Source organism: Pelophylax lessonae, assembly GCF_965119305.1.
Source record: "Pelophylax lessonae genome assembly, chromosome: 4".
In the NCBI taxonomy this organism is placed as follows: domain Eukaryota; kingdom Metazoa; phylum Chordata; class Amphibia; order Anura; family Ranidae; genus Pelophylax; species Pelophylax lessonae.
The window spans coordinates 104,006,525-104,026,039 of NC_138771.1; the positions used below are offsets into that span (position 1 = coordinate 104,006,525).

General features: G+C 44.5%; 1 protein-coding gene across 1 annotated transcript in view; it reads left to right on the forward strand.

The window, feature by feature from the left end:
* LOC309552534 (uncharacterized protein) overlaps positions 1-19,515 on the forward strand; it is a gene marked incomplete at its 3' end in the record, with an annotated part of 156,437 nt that overhangs the window by 33,919 nt on the left and 103,003 nt on the right. The window contains exon 2 of the mRNA XM_082253490.1: positions 694-957. Within this exon, the coding sequence (XP_082109616.1) occupies positions 694-957 (264 nt within the window). The remainder of the gene's footprint in view (positions 1-693; positions 958-19,515) is intronic.

Below are 19,515 nucleotides of genomic sequence, written 5' to 3' on the forward strand. Positions count from 1 at the left end.
AACTAGACTTTATAATCACTTTAAGGTAAAACATTTTTAGGCTCTAGAACCACTTTACTAAACTGATTAGGGGATTGGAGGACCTTAATTATGAAGAGCGCTTACAAGCACTTGATTTATTCTCCCTGGAAAGGAGACACCTGAGAGGGACATGATAGCAATTTACAAATACCTCAACGGTGATCTCAACATAGAAAAAAACTGTCCAGTCGCAATGAATGCATGAGGACATGAGGCCATACAATGTGATTAGAGGAGAAGAGATTTAACCTCAGGCTACGCAGGGTTTTTGTTTTTACAGTAAGGGCTACAAGACTGTGGAATTCTCTGCCACAAATGGTAGTAACTGCGGGGAGTATGGCTACTTTTAAAAGACTCTTGGACGTACATCTCAAGGATAAAAACATTCAGGGGTATGGGAAATAATTATGTCAACACACACCTACACAGGTTGAACTGGATGGACGATTGTCTTTATTCAACCTCAACTACTATGTAACTATGTATGTAAGTGTTGATGCATAGTAAGGGTTTAGGGTTTATTGTACCCAACATATAGTGTTTTTACATTCTGCCTGCAGTGTACCAAAAGGGGCTTAATACAGATGAGTCCAGAAACGCTATATATTTTCATATAAGTTCTGATCACAACAGAATCATTCACTGCAAAGTCACATTTATTCTATTTTACAGATCAGCCAGATGTTAGAATTGGAGGCACAGAGAAGATTGAAATTGAATGTGGAAATAAAAAGCAAGGAAGGGAGATTACCTGGTATACATATGGAAGTGTGGATTATGGATTAGATGTATTTACCTCCGTGGCATCTGGGATGAAATATACAGTTCCAAGCAGTGGTGGAATATTTACCTGTACAACAAAGACAAATCAAAGCTCTGTGAATTCTAAGGTTTTTTATAATTCTCACAAAACAATTATAATCCCCCCAGCAAATGGTATGTACCACATTATTGGTTAGCCGGAATTGTATGTAGGATTAGTCTTCTTTATTGATGAACTTTTAAGGAATGGATATTAATAATTATATTTTTGTTTGTCTATCTGTTTTACGTGATTGGAGTATACTTGTCATAAAAGAAATGTGTAGGATATCATTGTAATGCGGATTGACTGGCTGTCATGCTGACCTTCTTGTATTAATACTTTGAAGCACTAATTCAGCACTTGTACTTACTTTTCTAATATGTAGACTGGCTCCAGGTCAAACACTCCACAAATGATTGAAACCAGAAGGTTAACACAACACACAGCTTGCATTTTTAGAATGACGTTGGCAATCTTAGCCTCCATTTTTCTCAGAGGAAAGATTTACTGTAAATAAATCAGTTTCTTCATCTTGTTTATTGGGTCAATGACACACACATGAAAAAATAAGGAACATTTGGACTCATAACTGAATGCTTCACTGTAGTGAACTGAATGCTTCACCAGTCCTCCTGTAGGGGACACAGGGGGGCCCTAACAGCACGGGGAATCAGTGAATCGGTGCGGTTAGGCAGAGGGGCAGTTACAGAAGGAAGCCCTGTGCAGCTCACTGCAGCAGCTGAAAGCCAGTTTCTCCCCCTCCTGCCAGCTTTTAGCAGCTGCAGGGAGAGACACAGACACAGGGCATCATTCCTTTAATTACTTCTCTGAGCCTGATTCCATTCCCTGTTCTGTCTGATATTTAAACATTGTAATGAATCATTTTTGAAAATTGTAAAATAAAATGAAATAATTGTAACATTTTTTACCCTTTTTAAAAAATAATTCAAACAAACAATTAAAAAGGGATAATTTACACAGGTTTTCTGTTATGTTTGTGTCCGCTAATAATGATTGGGGCTGAGACATTGTGCTGCGTGGATCCAAGAATAAAATACTGCCCCCCCGCCTATCAGTGCCCAGCAGTGTCGCCTAGCAGTGCCCATCAGTGCCGCCTATCAGTGCCCACCAATGCTACATATAAGTGCCCATCAGTGCTGCAAAACAGTGCCCATCAGTACTGCATATTAGTGCCACCCGTCAGTGCCACCCCATCAGTGCCTCCTCATCAGTGCCTGTCACTGCGGCCTCATCAGCGCTCATCAGTGCAGGAAAAAACGTATCTAATTGCAAAATTTTATAACATAAACAAAAAAACTTTTTTTTTTTCCAACTTTTGGTTCTTTTTTCATTTGTGTAGCAAAAAAGAAAAAACCTTGTGGTGATCAAATACCACCAAAAGAAAGCTCTATTTGTGGGAAAAAAATTACATAAGTTTAGGTACAGTGTTGAATGACCGCGCAATTGTCATTCAAAATGCAACAGTGCTAAAAGTTGAAAATTGGCCTGGGCAGGAAGGGGGTTAACCATTGTAAAAATACGGCCGCAAAGTGGTTGTCTAGTTCTGAGAGGGCGTTCCTGAATGTCCTCCTAGAACCCGATGCATCACGGATCGTGGTAAAGGGCCAATGAGAGCGGTCCTTTACCACGTGATCGCTCCGTCCAATGACGGAGCGATCACGTCACAACAAACCGGCGCATGTCCGGTTCATTTCTCTCCTCGGACGCTGTACACAGCAATCGGTACAGCGTGCGAGGAGAGGAGAGAAACTGCAGCTGCACGCCTCCTCTGCCTCAACTGTGCCCAATCAGTGCCTCATTAGTGCCCCATCAGTGCCTCATTCGTGCCCCATCAGTGCCTTAGCCGTGCCCCACCCGTGCCTCATCCATGCATCATCCGTGCCTCATCCGTGTCACATCCGTGCCCACCCATGCCACCTCAGTGCTCATCAATGCCACATCCATGCCCACCCATGCCACCTCAGTGCTCATACGTGCTCATCCATGCCTCATCCGTGCTCATCCATGCCACATCCATGCTCATCCATCCCACATCTGTGCCTGCCCATGCTGTCTCAGTGCTCATCCATGCCACATCCATGCTCATCCATCCCACATCTGTGCCCGCCCATGCCACCTCAGTGCTCATCCATGCCACATCCATGCTCATCCATCCCACATCTGTGCTCATCCATGCCACGTCAGTGCTCATCTGTGCCACATCCATGCCATTTCAGTGCTCATCCGTGCCACATCAGTGCTCATCCGTGCCACATCAATGCCACGTCAGTGCTCATCCATGCCACATCAGTGCACATCCGTGCCACATCAAAGCCACGTCAGTGCTCATCTGTGCCACATCCATGCCATGTCACTGCTCATCCGTGCCACATCCATGCCACTTCAGTGCTCATCCGTGTCACGTCAGTGCTCATCTATGCCACATCCATGCCATGTCAGTGCTCATCCATGCCACATCAGTGCTCATCCGTGCCACATCAATGCCACGTCAGTGCTCATCCGTGCCACATCCATGCCACATCCGTGCCATATCAATGCCACGTCAGTGCTCATCCATGCCACATCCATGCTAATTCAGTGCTCATCCATGCCACATCCATGCCACGTCAGTGTTCATCCGTGCCACACCCATGCCACTTCAGTGCTCATTCGTGCCACGCCAGTGGTCATCCGTGCCACATCAATGTCACGTCAGTGCTCATCCATGCCACGTCAGTGCTCATCCGTGCCACATCCATGCCACGTCAGTGCTCATCCGTGCCACATCCATGCCACGTCAGTGCTCATTCGTGCCACATCAATGCCACGTCAGTGCTCATCTGTGCCACATCCATGCCACGCCAGTGCTCATCCGTGCCACATCAATGCCACATCCATGCCATGTCACTGCTCATCTGTGTCACATCCATGCCATGTCAGGGTGCTCATCTGTGCCTCATCCATGCCACGTCAGTGCTCATCCGTGCCACATCAATGCCACGTCAGGGCTAATCCATGCCACATCAGTGCTCATCAGTGCCACATCCATCCCACGTCAGTGCTCATCAGTGCCACATCCATGCCACGTCAGTGCTCATCCGTGCCACATCAGTGCTCATCAGTGCCAAATCCATGCCACGTCAGTGCTTATCAGTGCCGCATCCATGCCACATCAGTGCTCATCAGTGCCACATCCATTCCACGTCAGTTCTCATCAGTGCCACATCCATGCCACGTCAGTGCTCATCCGGGCCACATCCATGCCACATCAGTGCCACTACAATGCTTATCAGTGCCCTACAGTGTCTCACAAAATTGTAATGGGTAGTCAGGAAATGACTGTTCTCCCTGCATGTTGGGCCTCTGTATGTGGCCAGGCTGTGGAAAAGTGTCACATATTTGGTATCGCCATACTCAGGAGGAGTGGCAGAATGTATTTTGGGGTGTCATTTTTGCTATGTACATGCTATGTGTTAGAAATGTCTAATAAATGGACAACTTTGTGTAAAAGAAAAGTGCGTTTTGGTTTTCTTTCCACATTTTCCAAAAACTTGACAAAAATGACATCTTCAAAAGACTCATTATGCCTCCTAGATCATGTGTTGGGGTGTTTTCTTTCCAAAATGGAGTCATTTTGTGGGAAATTTAATTGTCCTGGTACTCCAGGACTTTCAAAAGTGTGATAAGTCGTCAGAAAATTATATGTGTAATTTTTGCTTCTAGAACGCCTGACGGTGATCCTTGCATGTTGGGCCTCTGTATGTGGTCAGGCTGTGGAAAAGTGTCACACATGTGGTATCGCCATACTCAGGAGGAGTAGCAGAATGTATTTTGGGGTGTAGTTGCAAGTCTGCCTATACAGTGTGTAAGAAATAACTTTGTAATATGACCATTTTGTGAAAAATAATTTTTTTTTAAAAAAAATCTTCATTTTGCAAAGAATTGTGGGAAAAAATTACAACTTCAAAAAACTCACCATGCCTCTTACTAAATACCCTGGAGTGTCTACTTTCCAAAAAGGGGTAATTTGGGGGGTATTTGTACTTTCCAGACTTTTTAGGGTCTCAAGAAATCCGTCAGTAGGTGTGATCAATTTTCAATGATTGGCACCTTAGCTTGTAGACTCTATACCCTTCACAAAGACCAAAAAATGTATACTTATTTGGGTTATTTTTACTAAAGATATGTAGCAGTATAAATTTTAGTCAAAATTTATGAAGAAAAATGACTAAATTTGCAAAATTTAAAACCAAAACGAAGAAAAATGCATTGTTTTACAAAATTTTCGGTCTTTTTTCATTTATAGCGCAAAAAATAAAAAAAAACAATTATGATTAAATACCACCACAAGAAAGCTCTGTTTGTGTGAAAAAAAAGGATGAAAATTTCATATGGGGACAGTGTTGCATGACTGAGTAATTGTCATTCAAAATGTGAGAGCACTGAAAGCTGAAAATTGGTCTGGTTAGGATGGGGGTTTAAGTGCCCAGTGGGTAAGTGGTTAACTGCCCTGTATTGAAGTGGTTAAACTGGATGTCTCACGCAGCGGGCGTAAGGATTCCCAATGAGATAAAACAAGAAAAGCTTCTATAGTGCATTAAAAGATGTCTGGATTATTGAATTAAAAGTTGGTATTGCTCTTACAATTTCCAGAAGCATACAGGCGAATAAACAGCAACAGAAGCTGATACAGCAAACAATCGGTGTTCTTGTGGGCTCCCTTTCAAACCTCCGGCTCTCGGATGCGACCAACCAATCAGAGCAGGTTAAGCGTGATGACATAGCTGTTGCGGACCCCTACGTGTTTCGTCACAGATAACGTCCACTCCGGTTGGTCCGAGTGGCATGACACAACGCAAGGCAGTATTTTTAGGCAAAGCAGTCATCTAAGGCACTGGCAATTGCCCAAACTACATCATAGATCAGATAAAGGAAGGATGGTGAAGGAAGCCCATACCGCAGGAACAATATAAAGGCCATCTAATGGTAGAATATCAATATGGCATATATAAATTGTTAAAAGCATTAATGTGGGATTATCAACATTAACACAGATATTGCAAAAAATTCTTCCTGAACGCCCTGTTGTAATTTTCAAAGGAGCTCTAGCTATACACCATGATGCACCCAATGTTATCGACCCCATAAAAACTATTTCATTCTTTCAGTCCTTGACAGGTTTTTTTCTTGTAGATCATGTAGTATTTGTCAAATTAATTATTTTAGGGGTAGGAGATGTGCCACGTTTCAGTCAACATGTACCCTTAAAAATATGATATCAATAAATGTATTACCTATTCTTCTAAGTTTGTTGTCTACATGACACAATGTCCATGTTCAAAACAATACATTGGACGTACTATGAGAGAACTACATATACAATCTTTCTGAACATGTGGGTGTCCTGTCGAATAATGCCTCCCGTCGAAAAATACATCCGACGAACTGCGCATGCTCAGTAAATTACGTCACTCCAGCTGAGATCAGCTGAGGTGGTGGTGATGACACTGGCATGCGCAGTTTGTCGGATGCATTATCCGACGAGAGACAGAGCGCGGAGGTACTAGAATCTAATGTCAGATTCTAGAGAATCGCTCTCTGTACTATCTGCGCATGCGCAGGACGGAACAGATTTTTATTATTTGAGATTCTTATTGACAAATGACGGGAATATTGTCTGATTACAGAACACACAGCTCTGATCGGAACACATTAAAGGAGCACTCTGACTGGGACACATTAAAGGGGAACTCTGACCGGAAAAATAAAGGGGAACTCTGATTGGGACACTGGATGTAAAGGGGCACTCTGACGGGGACACTGATGTAAAGGGGCAGTCTGATGGGGACACTGATGTAAAGGGGCATTCTGATGGGGACACACTGGATGTAAAGGGGCACTCTGATGGGGACACAGATGTAAAGGGGCACTCTGATGGGGACACACTAGATGTAACGGGACATTCTGATGGGGAAACTGGATGTAAAGGGGCACTCTGATGGGGACACACTGGATGTAAACGGGCACTCTGACGAGGACACTGATGTAAAAGGGCATTCTGACAGGGACACTGCTGTAAAGGGGAATTCTGACAGGGACACTGATGTAAAGGGGCACTCTGACAGGGACATTGATGTAAGGGAGGACTCTGATGATGACACTGGTGTAAAGGAGGACTCTGACGTGGACACTGGTGTAAAAGGGGGACTCTGATAGGGAAACTGATGAAAAGGGGGACTCTGATGGGGACACTGATGTAAGGGGGAGTCTGACGGGGACACTGATGTAAAGGGGGGACTCTGATGGGGACACTTTTGTAAAGAGAGTACTCTGATGGGGACGCTGATGTAACGGGGACTCTGATGGGGACACTAATGTAAAGGGGCATTCTGACGGGGACACTAATGTAAAGAGGTGACTCTGACAGGGACACTGGATGTAAAGGGGCACTCTGACGGGGACATGCTGGATGTCAAGGGGCACTCTGATGGGAACACAGGCTGCATAATTACAGTGAGGACACAGGCTGGATGATGAGGGACATACTGATGTTGCACAGATGAGGCACAAATGAGCACTGATGATGCAGAGATGAACATGAATGAGGCACAGGTGGGCATGAATGAGGCATAGGTGGGTATGAATGATGCAGCGATGGGCAGGGATGAGGCAGGGGTGGTGCAGATCAGTATGTACGGTGTGCGAGGAGAGAGCTGAACTTGACATGCAGCGGTTTGTTAACAAATGATCGCTCCATTATCGGATGAAGCGATCACGTGGTAAAGGGCCCCTGGTGTTGGCCCTTTACCACAATCTGGGGGAAGCACGGTTCTGGAAGGATGTCCCTGTATGCCCTCCCAGAATAAGCTGACCGCACTGTAGCCATCATTGGGCAAGTAGTTAATCCCCATAGTCTTAGCTATCCGATAGGACCCATGAAGCGGAGCTTTGCATTACCTATTGTGACAGGAAGTCAGGTAAATCTGGGAATGTAGTCACAGGCAGGAGATACATTTCCACCTGATTTAGAAAGTTCACCAATTACTATAGGGTAAAAACAGAAAATAATAGTAGCGCTTGAAACAATCTTTAAAAGTCTCTAAAAATAAACCATGAAGAATCCCCCAAAAAGCCAGTCTGGTTAATGACAAACTCCTCCCAGCATTTGGAAAATAGTCCTACAAGGTTATTCAATGTTGGTAAAAATGAACATCAGTCCCCTGAGACTCCAAAGCTTCAACAATTCACAGACCGCAAATAATCGTGTAGTTCAACAGGGTCACCGCTATTCCACCACCAAGTGCAGGGGGACAATAGGAAATGGCCACTCACCAGATCACGTTGCTCACTTACTCTCATAAATGAGCACACCTCGCATGTATATACTAGATGCCCACGTAAGTAGATATCACCAAGGATTGATTCCAAGATGGGTTCAGTGCCTCTCTTCCTCTCATAGTGATATCTACTATCTTGGAATCAATCCTTGGTGATATCTACTTACGTGGGCATCTAGTATATACATGCGAGGTGTGCTCATTTATGAGAGTAAGTTAGCAACGTGATCTGGTGAGTGGCCATTTCCTATTGTCCCCCTGCACTTGGTGGTGGAATAGCGGTGACCCTGTTGAACTACACGAATGATTTGCGGTCTGTGAATTGTTGAAGCTTTGGAGTCTCAGGGGACTGATGTTCATTTTTACCAACATTGAATAACCTTGTAGCACTATTTTCCAAATGCTGGGAGGAGTTTGTCATTAACCAGACTGGCTTTTTGGGGGATTCTTCATGGTTTATTTTTAGAGACTTTTAAAGATTGTTTCAAGCGCTACTATTATTTTCTGTTTTTTCTGTTATCAAATATATTCTATATTTGTCTAAGTAGCTGCTGCATTGGTTTTACCTTTACCAGCTTGTGGGCTGGTGCTTCCTGGAGCGCGGAGATTATTTCACAGTTTAGGCGTAAGGCTGAGGAATTTTTTATATATAATTACTATAGGGTGTTGGCTACAGAGCTAGCCAGCAGGAAGTTGAACAGACTTCAGCTGTTCAGAATGAGGAAATGAAGGCCTCTATAATTTGTCCAAAGGAAGTCCTATTGATTGCTGCCTCCGGAAGCTGTCTCCTGAAGCAGTGTGGGCTGGGGACAGGAGAGCAGTCAGATGAGTGCCTCCTGACAAGCTGTGTGGGCATGGGAGAAGACCCCCTGAAGTGATGTGTGCTAAGGAGGGTAACCAAGTGTGAAGACGTCTCAAAGGTGAGAAAACTAACTATTTCTATGTGAAAGAAATAAAGGAATGTTTGCCATGTGCAGAGACAAGCCAAGAGACATTCTCATTGTGATGAGTTAAGCGACATGTTCAATGGACATTTGTGCTGTGTGAAGAGATTATAAATGGACTATTGAGTGTCCGCTGTAGGACAAGAAAGTCTGCCCAACAGTAGGTTGGAGACAGACTCTTAGGTAGGTTCCAGAGTGAGAAGGTAGCCGCCCACAGAGGCAAGGATTTATTTTCTGTTTTATTTTATTTTGGATGTTTTTGCTGCCTGCAGTCTGGTGAAGAAAACACCATTAATAAACCAAACTGTTGTTTGCAAGCACTTGTCGGCTATCTCTCTGGGAAAACGCACCCCCCAAGGGGTCATCTACGACTACCACCGAGCTAATCCCTTACACTATGTTCCGCAGTATTTGGCCAAAGATGATCACCATACCAGTCCCTGTGAAAATTAGGCATTAAATACAATAAAATGGTGCAGCGCAAATAAAATAACTCCAAATAATAATAAAATACAACAATTAAAAGATGGGTAGAGTAACAGTCCATGTAGACAGGTAAAGTCCCAAACACCAGGGTGCAGCAAAACTTCCAGATCCAACTGCTTGAACATACACTCCAATCAATATATGAGAGGAAAGAAAAGACCTCTAAGTGTACAGTCAGGTTCATAAATATTGGGACATTGACTCTAATCTTCTTGGCTCTATACACCACCACAATGGATTTGAAATTAAACAAACAAGATGTGCTTTAACTGCAGACTTTGAGCTTTAATTTGAGGGTATTTAAATCCAAATCAGGTGAACGGTGTAGGAATTACAACAGTTTGTATATGTGCCTCCCACTTTTTAAGGGACCAAAAGTAATGGGACAGATTAACAATCATAAATCAAACTTTCACTTTTTAATACTTGGTTGCAAATCCTTTGCAGTCAATCACAGCCTGAAGTCTGGAACACATAGACCTCACCAGACGCTGGGTTTCATCCCTGGTGATGCTCTGCCAGGCCTCTACTGCAACTGTCTTCAGTTCCTGCTTGTTCATGGGGCATTTTCCCTTCAGTTTTGTCTTCAGCAAGTGAAATGCATGCTCAATCGGATTCAGGTCAGGTGATTGACTTGGCCATTGCATAACATTCCACTTCTTTCCCTTAAAAAACCTCCTTGGTTGCTTTTACAGTATGCTTCGGGTCATTGTCCATCTGCACTGTGAAGCGCCGTCCAATGAGTTCTGAAGCATTTGGCTGAATACGAGCAGATAATATTGCCCGAAACACTTCAGAATTCATCCTGCTGCTTTTGTCAGCAGTCACATCATCAATAAATACAAGAGAACCAGTTCCATACATGCCCAAACCATGACCATACCACCACCATGCTTCACTGATGAGGTGGTATGCTTTGGATGATGAGCAGTTCCTTTCCTTCTCCATACTCTTCTCTTCCCATCACTCTGATACAAGTTGATCTTGGTCTCATCTGTCCATAGGATGTTGTTCCAGAACTGTGAAGGCTTTTTTAGATGTTGTTTGGCAAACTCTTATCTGGCCTTCTTGTTTTTGAGGCTCACCAATGGTTTACATCTTGTGGTGAACCCTCTGTATTCACTTATGTGAAGTCTTCTCTTGATTGTTGACTTTGACACACATACACCTACCTCCTGGAGAGTGTTCTTGATCTGGCCAACTGTTGTGAAGGGTGTTTTCTTCACCAGGGAAAGAATTCTTCGGTCATCCACCACAGTTGTTTTCCGTGGTCTTCCGGGTCTTTTGGGTTTGTTTTGTTTTTTTCAGCCTAATGATGGCTTGCTTCACTGATAGTAACAGCTCTTTGGATCTCATATTGAGAGTTGACAGCAACAGATTCCAAATGCAAATAGCACACTTGAAATGAACTCTGGACCTTTTATCTGCTCCTTGTAAATGGAATAATGAGGGAATATTACACACCTGGTCATGGAACAGCTGAGCAGCCAATTGTCCCATTACTTTTGGTCCCTTAAAAAGTGGGAGGCACATATACAAACTGTTGTAATTCCTACACCATTCACCTGATTTGGATGTAAATACCCTCAAATTAAAGCCTGCAGTTAAAGCACATCTTTTTTGTTTCATTTCAAATTCATTGTGGTGGTGTATAGAACCAAAAAGATTAGAATTGTGTTGATGTCCCAATATAAATTGACCTGACTGTATACCATATGATAAGGTCAGTTTTAATAAAGGATCACACTTACATCAGATAAAAGATAAAGTGCAGATCAATCCATATACATAAGCTGCGCCGCGGTCTCCACTCAATAGCAGGAAGCCGCATGGACGCTTGGAACAGCAGCGGGTGACGTTATCGACAGGCGACTCCACCTCCCGTATGCGTTAAAATACAACAGCCTGCCTTTCAGCACCGCATGTGGATTTTATTTACTTTGATAGTGTTTGGGTCTTTACCTGTCTACATGGACTGTTACTCTACCCATCTTTTAATTGTTGTATTTTAATAGTATTTGGAGTTATTCTATTTGCGCTGCACCATTTTATTGTATTTATTTCTGTCTAGGTTTTTGCACTGTGTTCCCGGGTCGGTGTTCAGCATGCATATTCGTTTTTAGTTTAATTAATTTATTCTCTGTCTGCGCTGATTGTTTTGTGTTATTAGAAAACTAGGCATTGCCCCCCAAAAAATTGTGTGGCTACTGGAGGTCCTCTAGTATAAGTTTGCCAAGTATGGTGCTCTTAACCCCAGTAGTTTTGGCCCTACATTTACAGTAGCTTGGCCTGCTATGTTAAGGGCAGAGTCTTAGTCTGGAAATTTGAGGGGCTACAGCTTGGACCCCAAATGAGTCTATTGGGCCCAAATTTGTCACATAGGTGGGGGGGCTTCCTTTATCACCCCAAACATTTGGGGTTTGTTAGCCCAAAAAATTCCTGGTCAACTTTTTCTAGGGCCCCTTGAGAGTATGTGGCCCCGGGCCGTACGGCACAGCAGGGAGTGCTGGATACCGCAGGAATCCCTTGACTATTCTGCAGTGGTCAGCTAAAGTCTACCCCAATGCAGATCCCTGTGAAAATTAAGCATTGGCCCCAAAAAAATGTATGTGGCCCCTGGGGATCATATGGCATCTACAGTATGTCTGAAAACTTGGTGCCCCTGGGCACCGTGGTTCGGCTACCACAGGGCCCTACATTTAGGCTAGTCTGGCCCGCTATGTTAATCTATGGTGCAGCCGTGATCTGGAATTTGATGGGCCACAGATCGGGCCCTGAATGAGTTCAGGGGCCCACATTTGGCACAGAGGTAGGGAGGATCTTCCTATACCACCCCCACAATTTTGAGGTCACTAGCCTGAAATTTTATGGTCAAATTTTTAGGGGGCCCCTTGGGACTGTGTGGCTCTCTGGCACTACTGCGGAGCGGGAATTGGTGAGTGCTGCAGGAATCTCTGGACTCTTAGCTATTTAACAGTATTTGCAGAGCGGGGCTCTGCAGTTCCTGCGTCCTGCGGTGGTCGGGCAAATTCCACCCCCATGCAGGTCCCCATGAAAATTAAGCATTGGCCCCAAATACTTTTTGTGGTCCCTGGGGGTCCTCTAGTAACCCTGTACCAAGTTCGGTGCCCCTTGGCAAAATCGTTCTGCTACCGCGGGGCACTACATTTAGGCTAGCTTGGCCTAGCCTAAGTTAATATATGGCGCAGTAGGGAATTTTGAGGGACTACAGCTTGGGCCCCAAACATGTCCAGGGGCTCAAGCTGTAGGAGCCTGGACACTTTCGGGGTCCAAGCTGTGACCCCTCAAATTCCTAACCACGACCAAGCCATAGATTAACATAGCGGGCAAATGTACCATATATTTAGGGCCCTGTTGTACCCGAATCACGGGGGTTACGGGTACCAAATTTGGTACAGGTATACAATATGACCCTCAGGAGACACATATATTTTTTGTGGCCGATGCCTAATTTTCACTAGGACTGGCATGGGGATCCCTAGGAGTCCCTGCTCCATGGTACTGCCTAAGGGCCACACACTCTCAAGAGGCCCCTGAAAAAGTTGACCAGAAAATTTCAGGCTAGCTACTCCCAACATTTTAAGATTTTCCCTACCACTGTGCCAAATATGGGCCCCTGGACTTGTTTGGTGCCCGAGCTGGGGCCCTGCAACTGTGCCCACTCGAAGATTGCCATACAGGACCAAGCTGACTTAAATTATGGGCCCCGTGGTACCTGAACCGTGGTGGCTAGGGGCCTCAAACTTGGCTCAGAGATATAGGATACCCAGGGGCCACATGCATTTTTCGTGGCCAATGCCTAATTGTTACTGCATAGGGATCGATTTGGCTAACCACTATAGAATACAGGAACTGCAGAGCACCGCTCTACAGGTACTGTTGAATAACTAATGCCCCATACACACGTGCAGATTATCTGCAGACTTTTGTCTGCAGACTTACCAAAACCATATAATATGAGGTCAAACCTAAACACTTTCAATTTGTATGCAATCCGGCAGGCCCTTGCACTACATAGAAAAGGTAAGTCTGCAGACAAAAGTCTGCAGATAATCTGCACGTGTGTATGGGGCATAAGAGTCCAGGGATTCCTGCGATACCCAGCACTCCCCACTCCATGGTACGGGCCGAGGGCCACAAACTCTCAAGGGGCCCTGGAATTAGTTGACCAGGAAATCTTGGGCTAGCGACTCCAAAATGTTTGGTAAAGAGAGACCTCCCCTACCTCCGCGCCAAATATGGACCCCAAGACTCATTCGGGGCCTGAGCTGCAGTCCCCTCAAATGTCCAGACTACGACCGTTGCAAAGTTTAACATAGCGGGCAAGCTACTATAAATTTAGGGTGCTTAACCATGGGGGTTAAGGGCACCATACTTGGCAAACTAATACTAGAGGACTTCTAGGAGCCACACAATTTTTTTGCGGCCAATGCTTAATTTTTACACGGGCTGGTATGGGGATCGACTTTGGCCAAATCCTGCAGAACATAGGTAATGCATAGCGCCACTTCCGGGTAACTAAGACTATGGGGATTAATATGGCACCCAGCACTCCCCGCATTGTGGTATTGACTGGCAGCCATATACTCCTAAGTGACCACTGTGGCAGTGCAACTAGTGGTGAGCAGGTATTTCTCCCAGGATTATCAACAAGGCAGGTGGAAAGGCTCCAGGAGGACTGTTTTACTGGGAGAAGACTGGGTTTTCAGTTTCCCCTATGGTGGATAATGTCCAAATGGGCACCTGGAGTCTGGAGATTTCCAAGCGATCTGGGTGGGAGGAAATCTCCAATCCTGGGACCAGGTCTTAGGAACAGCCAAAACACTGATTGTGCAGGTGGATCTGGGCCTTTTAAGACAGACAGGACCAGGGTTCTGGGCTCCACCCTCCCTAGGAGTCCTGGCGGGCAAGGGAGGAGTGTGCATGCCTGCATGGTACGAGTAGATGGTGAGCCTTTGGGCTGGAACAGCAAGGAAGCTGGAGAAAGTGTGCTAACTGAGGTACAGTGTTTGTACAGGAACTCTGTTAAATGGCCAAGAGGGTCGAGGCTTAAAGCCTGAGCAGCGGTGCTTCTAGAGAGCCAGATGGCTTTGGATTGTTTCATTTACATTATTGCTGTGGGAAGCTGAAACCCCTGCATGGGCAACTGTTATGTTATTGGACTTGTGTTTCTTTATATTTTCCTTTTAATAAAAAAGGGGGCCAACAAGCCCTTAAATGACACAACTGCGTGGACTAAGCTCACTGGTAGGCTCTGCACTCAAGCTAAACACCCCAAAATATTACACCCCATAAAAATTTGACAAAGATATTTTTGGCTAATGACTCCAACATTTTTGGGATGGTAATGGTAAACCTCCCCTACCTCCCTGTCAAATTTGGACCCCCGGACATGTTCAGGGCCCGAGCTTTGGCCTTGCAAATGTACCAACTCCAAGCTTGCCATACTGCACCAAGCTCACATAACCCCCGGGGGCTAGGGGCATGAAATTTGGCACAGGGATACTAGAGGCCCCCAGAGGTAGACCTTCCCTATCTCGCTGCCAAATTTGGGACCCTGGCCCTCAAAGTTCGCCTACTGTGACTTCACCTATAGTAACATGATGGGCCCCCCGCTCCTCTAACCACTTATTCTCCCCCCCACTGACAGATCCCCATCTTCATGCTACAGTCACTGTGAAATCCCCCGGAATACTCACTGACTGTGTCCCCCCTCATCCAACCTGTATACTCCCGTCATTCAGCCTGTGTCCCCGCCGTCTTTCAGCCTGTGTCCCCCGCCGACTTTCAGCCTGTGTCCACTGCCGTCATTCAGCCTGTTTCCCCCACCGTCATTCAGCCCGTGTCCCCACTGTCATTTAGCCTGTGTCCCTGCCGTCATTTAGCCTGTGTCTGTGTCCCAGTCAGAGTCCTCCTTTACATCTAGTGTGTCCCTGTCAGAGTCCTCCTTTACATCCGTGTCCCCATCAGAGTGCCCCTTTACATCCAGGGTGTCCCTGTCAGAGTGCCCCTTTACATCCAGTGTGTCCCTGTCAGAGTGCCCCTTTACATGCAGTGTGTCCCCGTCAGAGTGCCCCTTTACATCCAGTGTGTCCCCTTCAGAGTGCCCCTTTACATCCAGTGTGTCCCGGTCAGAGTGCCCCTTTACATCAGTGTCCTGGTCAGAGTCCTCCTTTACATCAGTGTCTTTTTCAGAGTCCTCCTTAACATCCAGTGTCCCCGTCAGAGCCCCCACTTTACATCAGTGTTCCCGTCAGAGTCCTCCTTTACATCAGTGTCCCCGTCAGAGTCCTCCTTTACATCAGTGTCCTGGTCAGTCCTATTTTACATCAGTGTCTTTTTCAGAGTCCTCCTTTACATCAGTATTCCTGTCAGAGTCCTCCTTTACATCAGTGTCCTGGTCAGAGTCCTCCTTTACATCAGTGTTCCCGTCAGAGTCCTCCTTTACATCAGTGTCCTGGTCAGAGTCCTCCTTTACATCAGTATCCTGGTCAGAGTGCCTCTTTAATGTGTCCCGGTCAGAGTGCTCCTTTAATGTGACCCCGTCAGAATGCCCCATCAATGTGTCCCGGTCAGAGTGCTACTTTAATGTGGCCCCGTCAGAATGCCCCTTTAATGTGTCCCAGTCAGAGTGCCCCTTTAATGTGTCCCAGTCAGAGTGCCCCTTTAATGTGATCCCATCAGAATGCCCCTTTAATGTGTCCCGGTCAGAGTGCCCCTTTAACGTGTCCCGATCAGAGCTGTGTGTTCTGTAATCACACAATATTCCCGCCATTTGTCAATAATAATCTCAAATAAGAATTATCCCGTCTTGCGCATGCACAGATAGTATAGAGAGCGAGGCTACACGCTCTGTCTCTCCCCTCAAAAAAATGCATCTGACGGACTGCGCATGCACACCGATTACGTCAACCCAACCTGATCGCAGAAATCAGCTGGAGTGACGTCACTTACTGTGCATGCACAGTCCATCGGATACATTTTTTGATAGGAGGCATTATTCGACAGGACACCAATATAAAAAGAGGCTTTAAGGGACATAACTTGTCCAAACACTATGTTAGATATCACGACAAAAAGCTGTTGGGTGCTCAATTTTTTGCTTTGGATAAAGTAGTCCCCCACTGGAGAGGTACATTGTTAAGGCTAGCTCTCATCTTTAAATTTCATGGATTTATGATAATAAATCTTATGTCCCTTTCGGTTTAAATGTGGATTGGGACATAAATTGTTTTATTAATAATGCCTAGAGCAATTTAAATCTGTATGCTTTATGTCATCTTCTTTGGAGAGATTTTATGTATATTTTTTGAGTATTTTTATGAGTTATTTTTAGAAGTGTTCCTGTAGTCTCAGTTTCTGGCCTGTTTCAGTTTTTTATTATTTTTTTACAAGATTAGCAAGAATTGGTTTAGGGATTAATTATTTATATTTATGTGGAGAGTTGCATTGTTTTTAATATCTGTATTAACACTGATATTTCCATACTAATCCCTATTTGGGATTATCATTAATTATCTATATCTATATGGAGATTTTTTGCAATATCTGTGTTAATGTAGCTAATCCCACATTTATATATGCCATACTGATATTCTGCCATTAGATGGCGTTTATATTGTTCCTGCGGTATGGACTTCCTTCACCATCCTTCCTTTATCTGATTTATGGCTTAGTTTGGGCTTATGCTAGTGCCCAAGATGGCGGTTTTGCCTATAAATACTGCCTTGCATGGTGTCATGCCGCTCGGACCAACCCCAGTGGAGGTTATCTGTGACGAAACGTGTAGGGGGTCTGCGGCGGCTACGTCACTGCACTTAACTTGCTCTGATTTGTTGATCGCATCCAAGAGGCGGAGGTTTGAAACGGAGCCCACAGGAACACCGCTTGTTTGCTGTATCAGCTTCTGTTGCTGTTTATTCCCCTGTATGCTTTTGGAAATTGTAAGTACAATACCAACTTTTAATTCAATAAACCAGATATCTTTTAATGCACTATGGAAGCTTTTCTTGTTTTACCTTATTGGGAATCCTTATACGCCGACTGCATGAGACATTCAGTTTAAGAAAGCGCTGCCACTAAGCCCTCTTGACCAGCTATAATTTAGTGGTCTGGGTTATCTGGTAAGCAGATTTTGGTTATTCACCTTGGGTGTGAAGTCGAGGCCTTGAGTCACCCTCTTACCTTTATCTTCACTTATCTGTCTCCACTGGTGGTCTGGTTCCTGCTTTGACTACTTCTGTGGACGGATTTTTTAGGAATTTTTGTTCTAAGGACTTTTTAATATTATTATTCATTTAGCGCTGCACTTTTATTCTTATATGCATCTTTGGAGTTTGGTTGATTGCTCTTATTGCTGGCAGCTTCATTTGTTCTCTAGCGCAGTGTTGTTTTTGTCTTTTTATACATATTGCAGAGCTCAAGCTGAGTTCATTATAATGAATTTAATGCACAATTACAAGGCTTCGTTCACATGGGGCATACTGCAAGGGCCATGTTTACTTGCAAGGGGATGCACAGGTGCTCAGTACATCTATGTGCAGACTGTCCTATAGATGTCAAATAAGATGCAGCGGCCACATGGATACAGCCACTGCTACCAATTTGACAGCCCTGTGGGTGCGGGTGCACAGCTCCGACTGCACACTGCCTGCACTGCCCTCACATGGGCCTATACTGTAGTATGCCCATTTTGAATGAGGTCTAACAAATATTAGTATATATGTGATGTTTTTCTGAGATCTTCACTTATTTTGTTCTTCTATTACAACTCTTTGCTATGTTTAGCCATGTGGATGTGTTCTAATATAACAGGAGACTTGCACTGCAACATACCCTCCTCTTGCATGCCTAGTGACAGTGTCCAGTGTATCTCTTCCAGTCTTTAGCTGACATGACCCCTCCACCTGCATGACCGACTAGTGGCATAGTGTCTTGTGTATGTCTTCCAGACATTCTTGAGTTGACATGCCCCTTCCCTTGGATTATTAGTGACAGCGCTGGTCTCAGGCAGGTACCTGCTGTTGAAGACAAGCACTGTCAATCGCATCTAATTAGCTATTTACCTTCTACTGAGTAACATGGTTGGACAACTGCGGGGTGAGGGGGTTGCACTATCGTCCACGATAGCTCAGGATCCATAGCACTGATGAAAATTGGACAATGTGTTATATGTACTTTGTCCGCAAATAGACAGTAGGAATAGAAGAAATGCCTGGTAAGATTTCTTTAGAACCAAAACAATTCAGTGGGTCTCCATTCAGAATGGTGCATTACCCCACCTACAGGACAAAGCTTGCGTTTACTCACAGTGCTGAGAATTATTGTCATTGGGAATAAAATCCACAAAGAAATTAAAAAAAAGGAGGAAACTCCAACACAAATGAAATCACATCCAACTTCACATACTGTACATATTCATAAAACATTTCACAGAATAACACAAACATTCCTTAACCACTTTACCACCGGAGGATTTTGCTGTCTTTCGTCCAGGCCACTTTTTGTGCTTCGGCACTGTGCGAATTTAACTGACAATTGTGCGGTCATGCAATGTGGAACCCAAACGAAATTTTCGCCCTTTTTTTCCCACAAACAGAGCTTTCTTTTGGTGGTATTTGATCACCTCTGCACTTTTTATTTTTTGCGATATTAATAAAAAAAGAGCGAAAATTTTGCAAATAAATGAAATTTTCAACTTTGTCTTTTAAAAAATATCCAATGTACTCAATTTATGTCATTTTTTTGGGCCAAAATATATTTAGCTACATGTCTTTGACAAAAAAAATTCAATGAGCGTATTTTTATTGGTTTGCGCAAAAGTTATAGCGCCTACAAACTATGGTGTAAATACTGAAATTTTACGCAGCTTTAATTTCTGACTGCCTATCTCATTTCATGA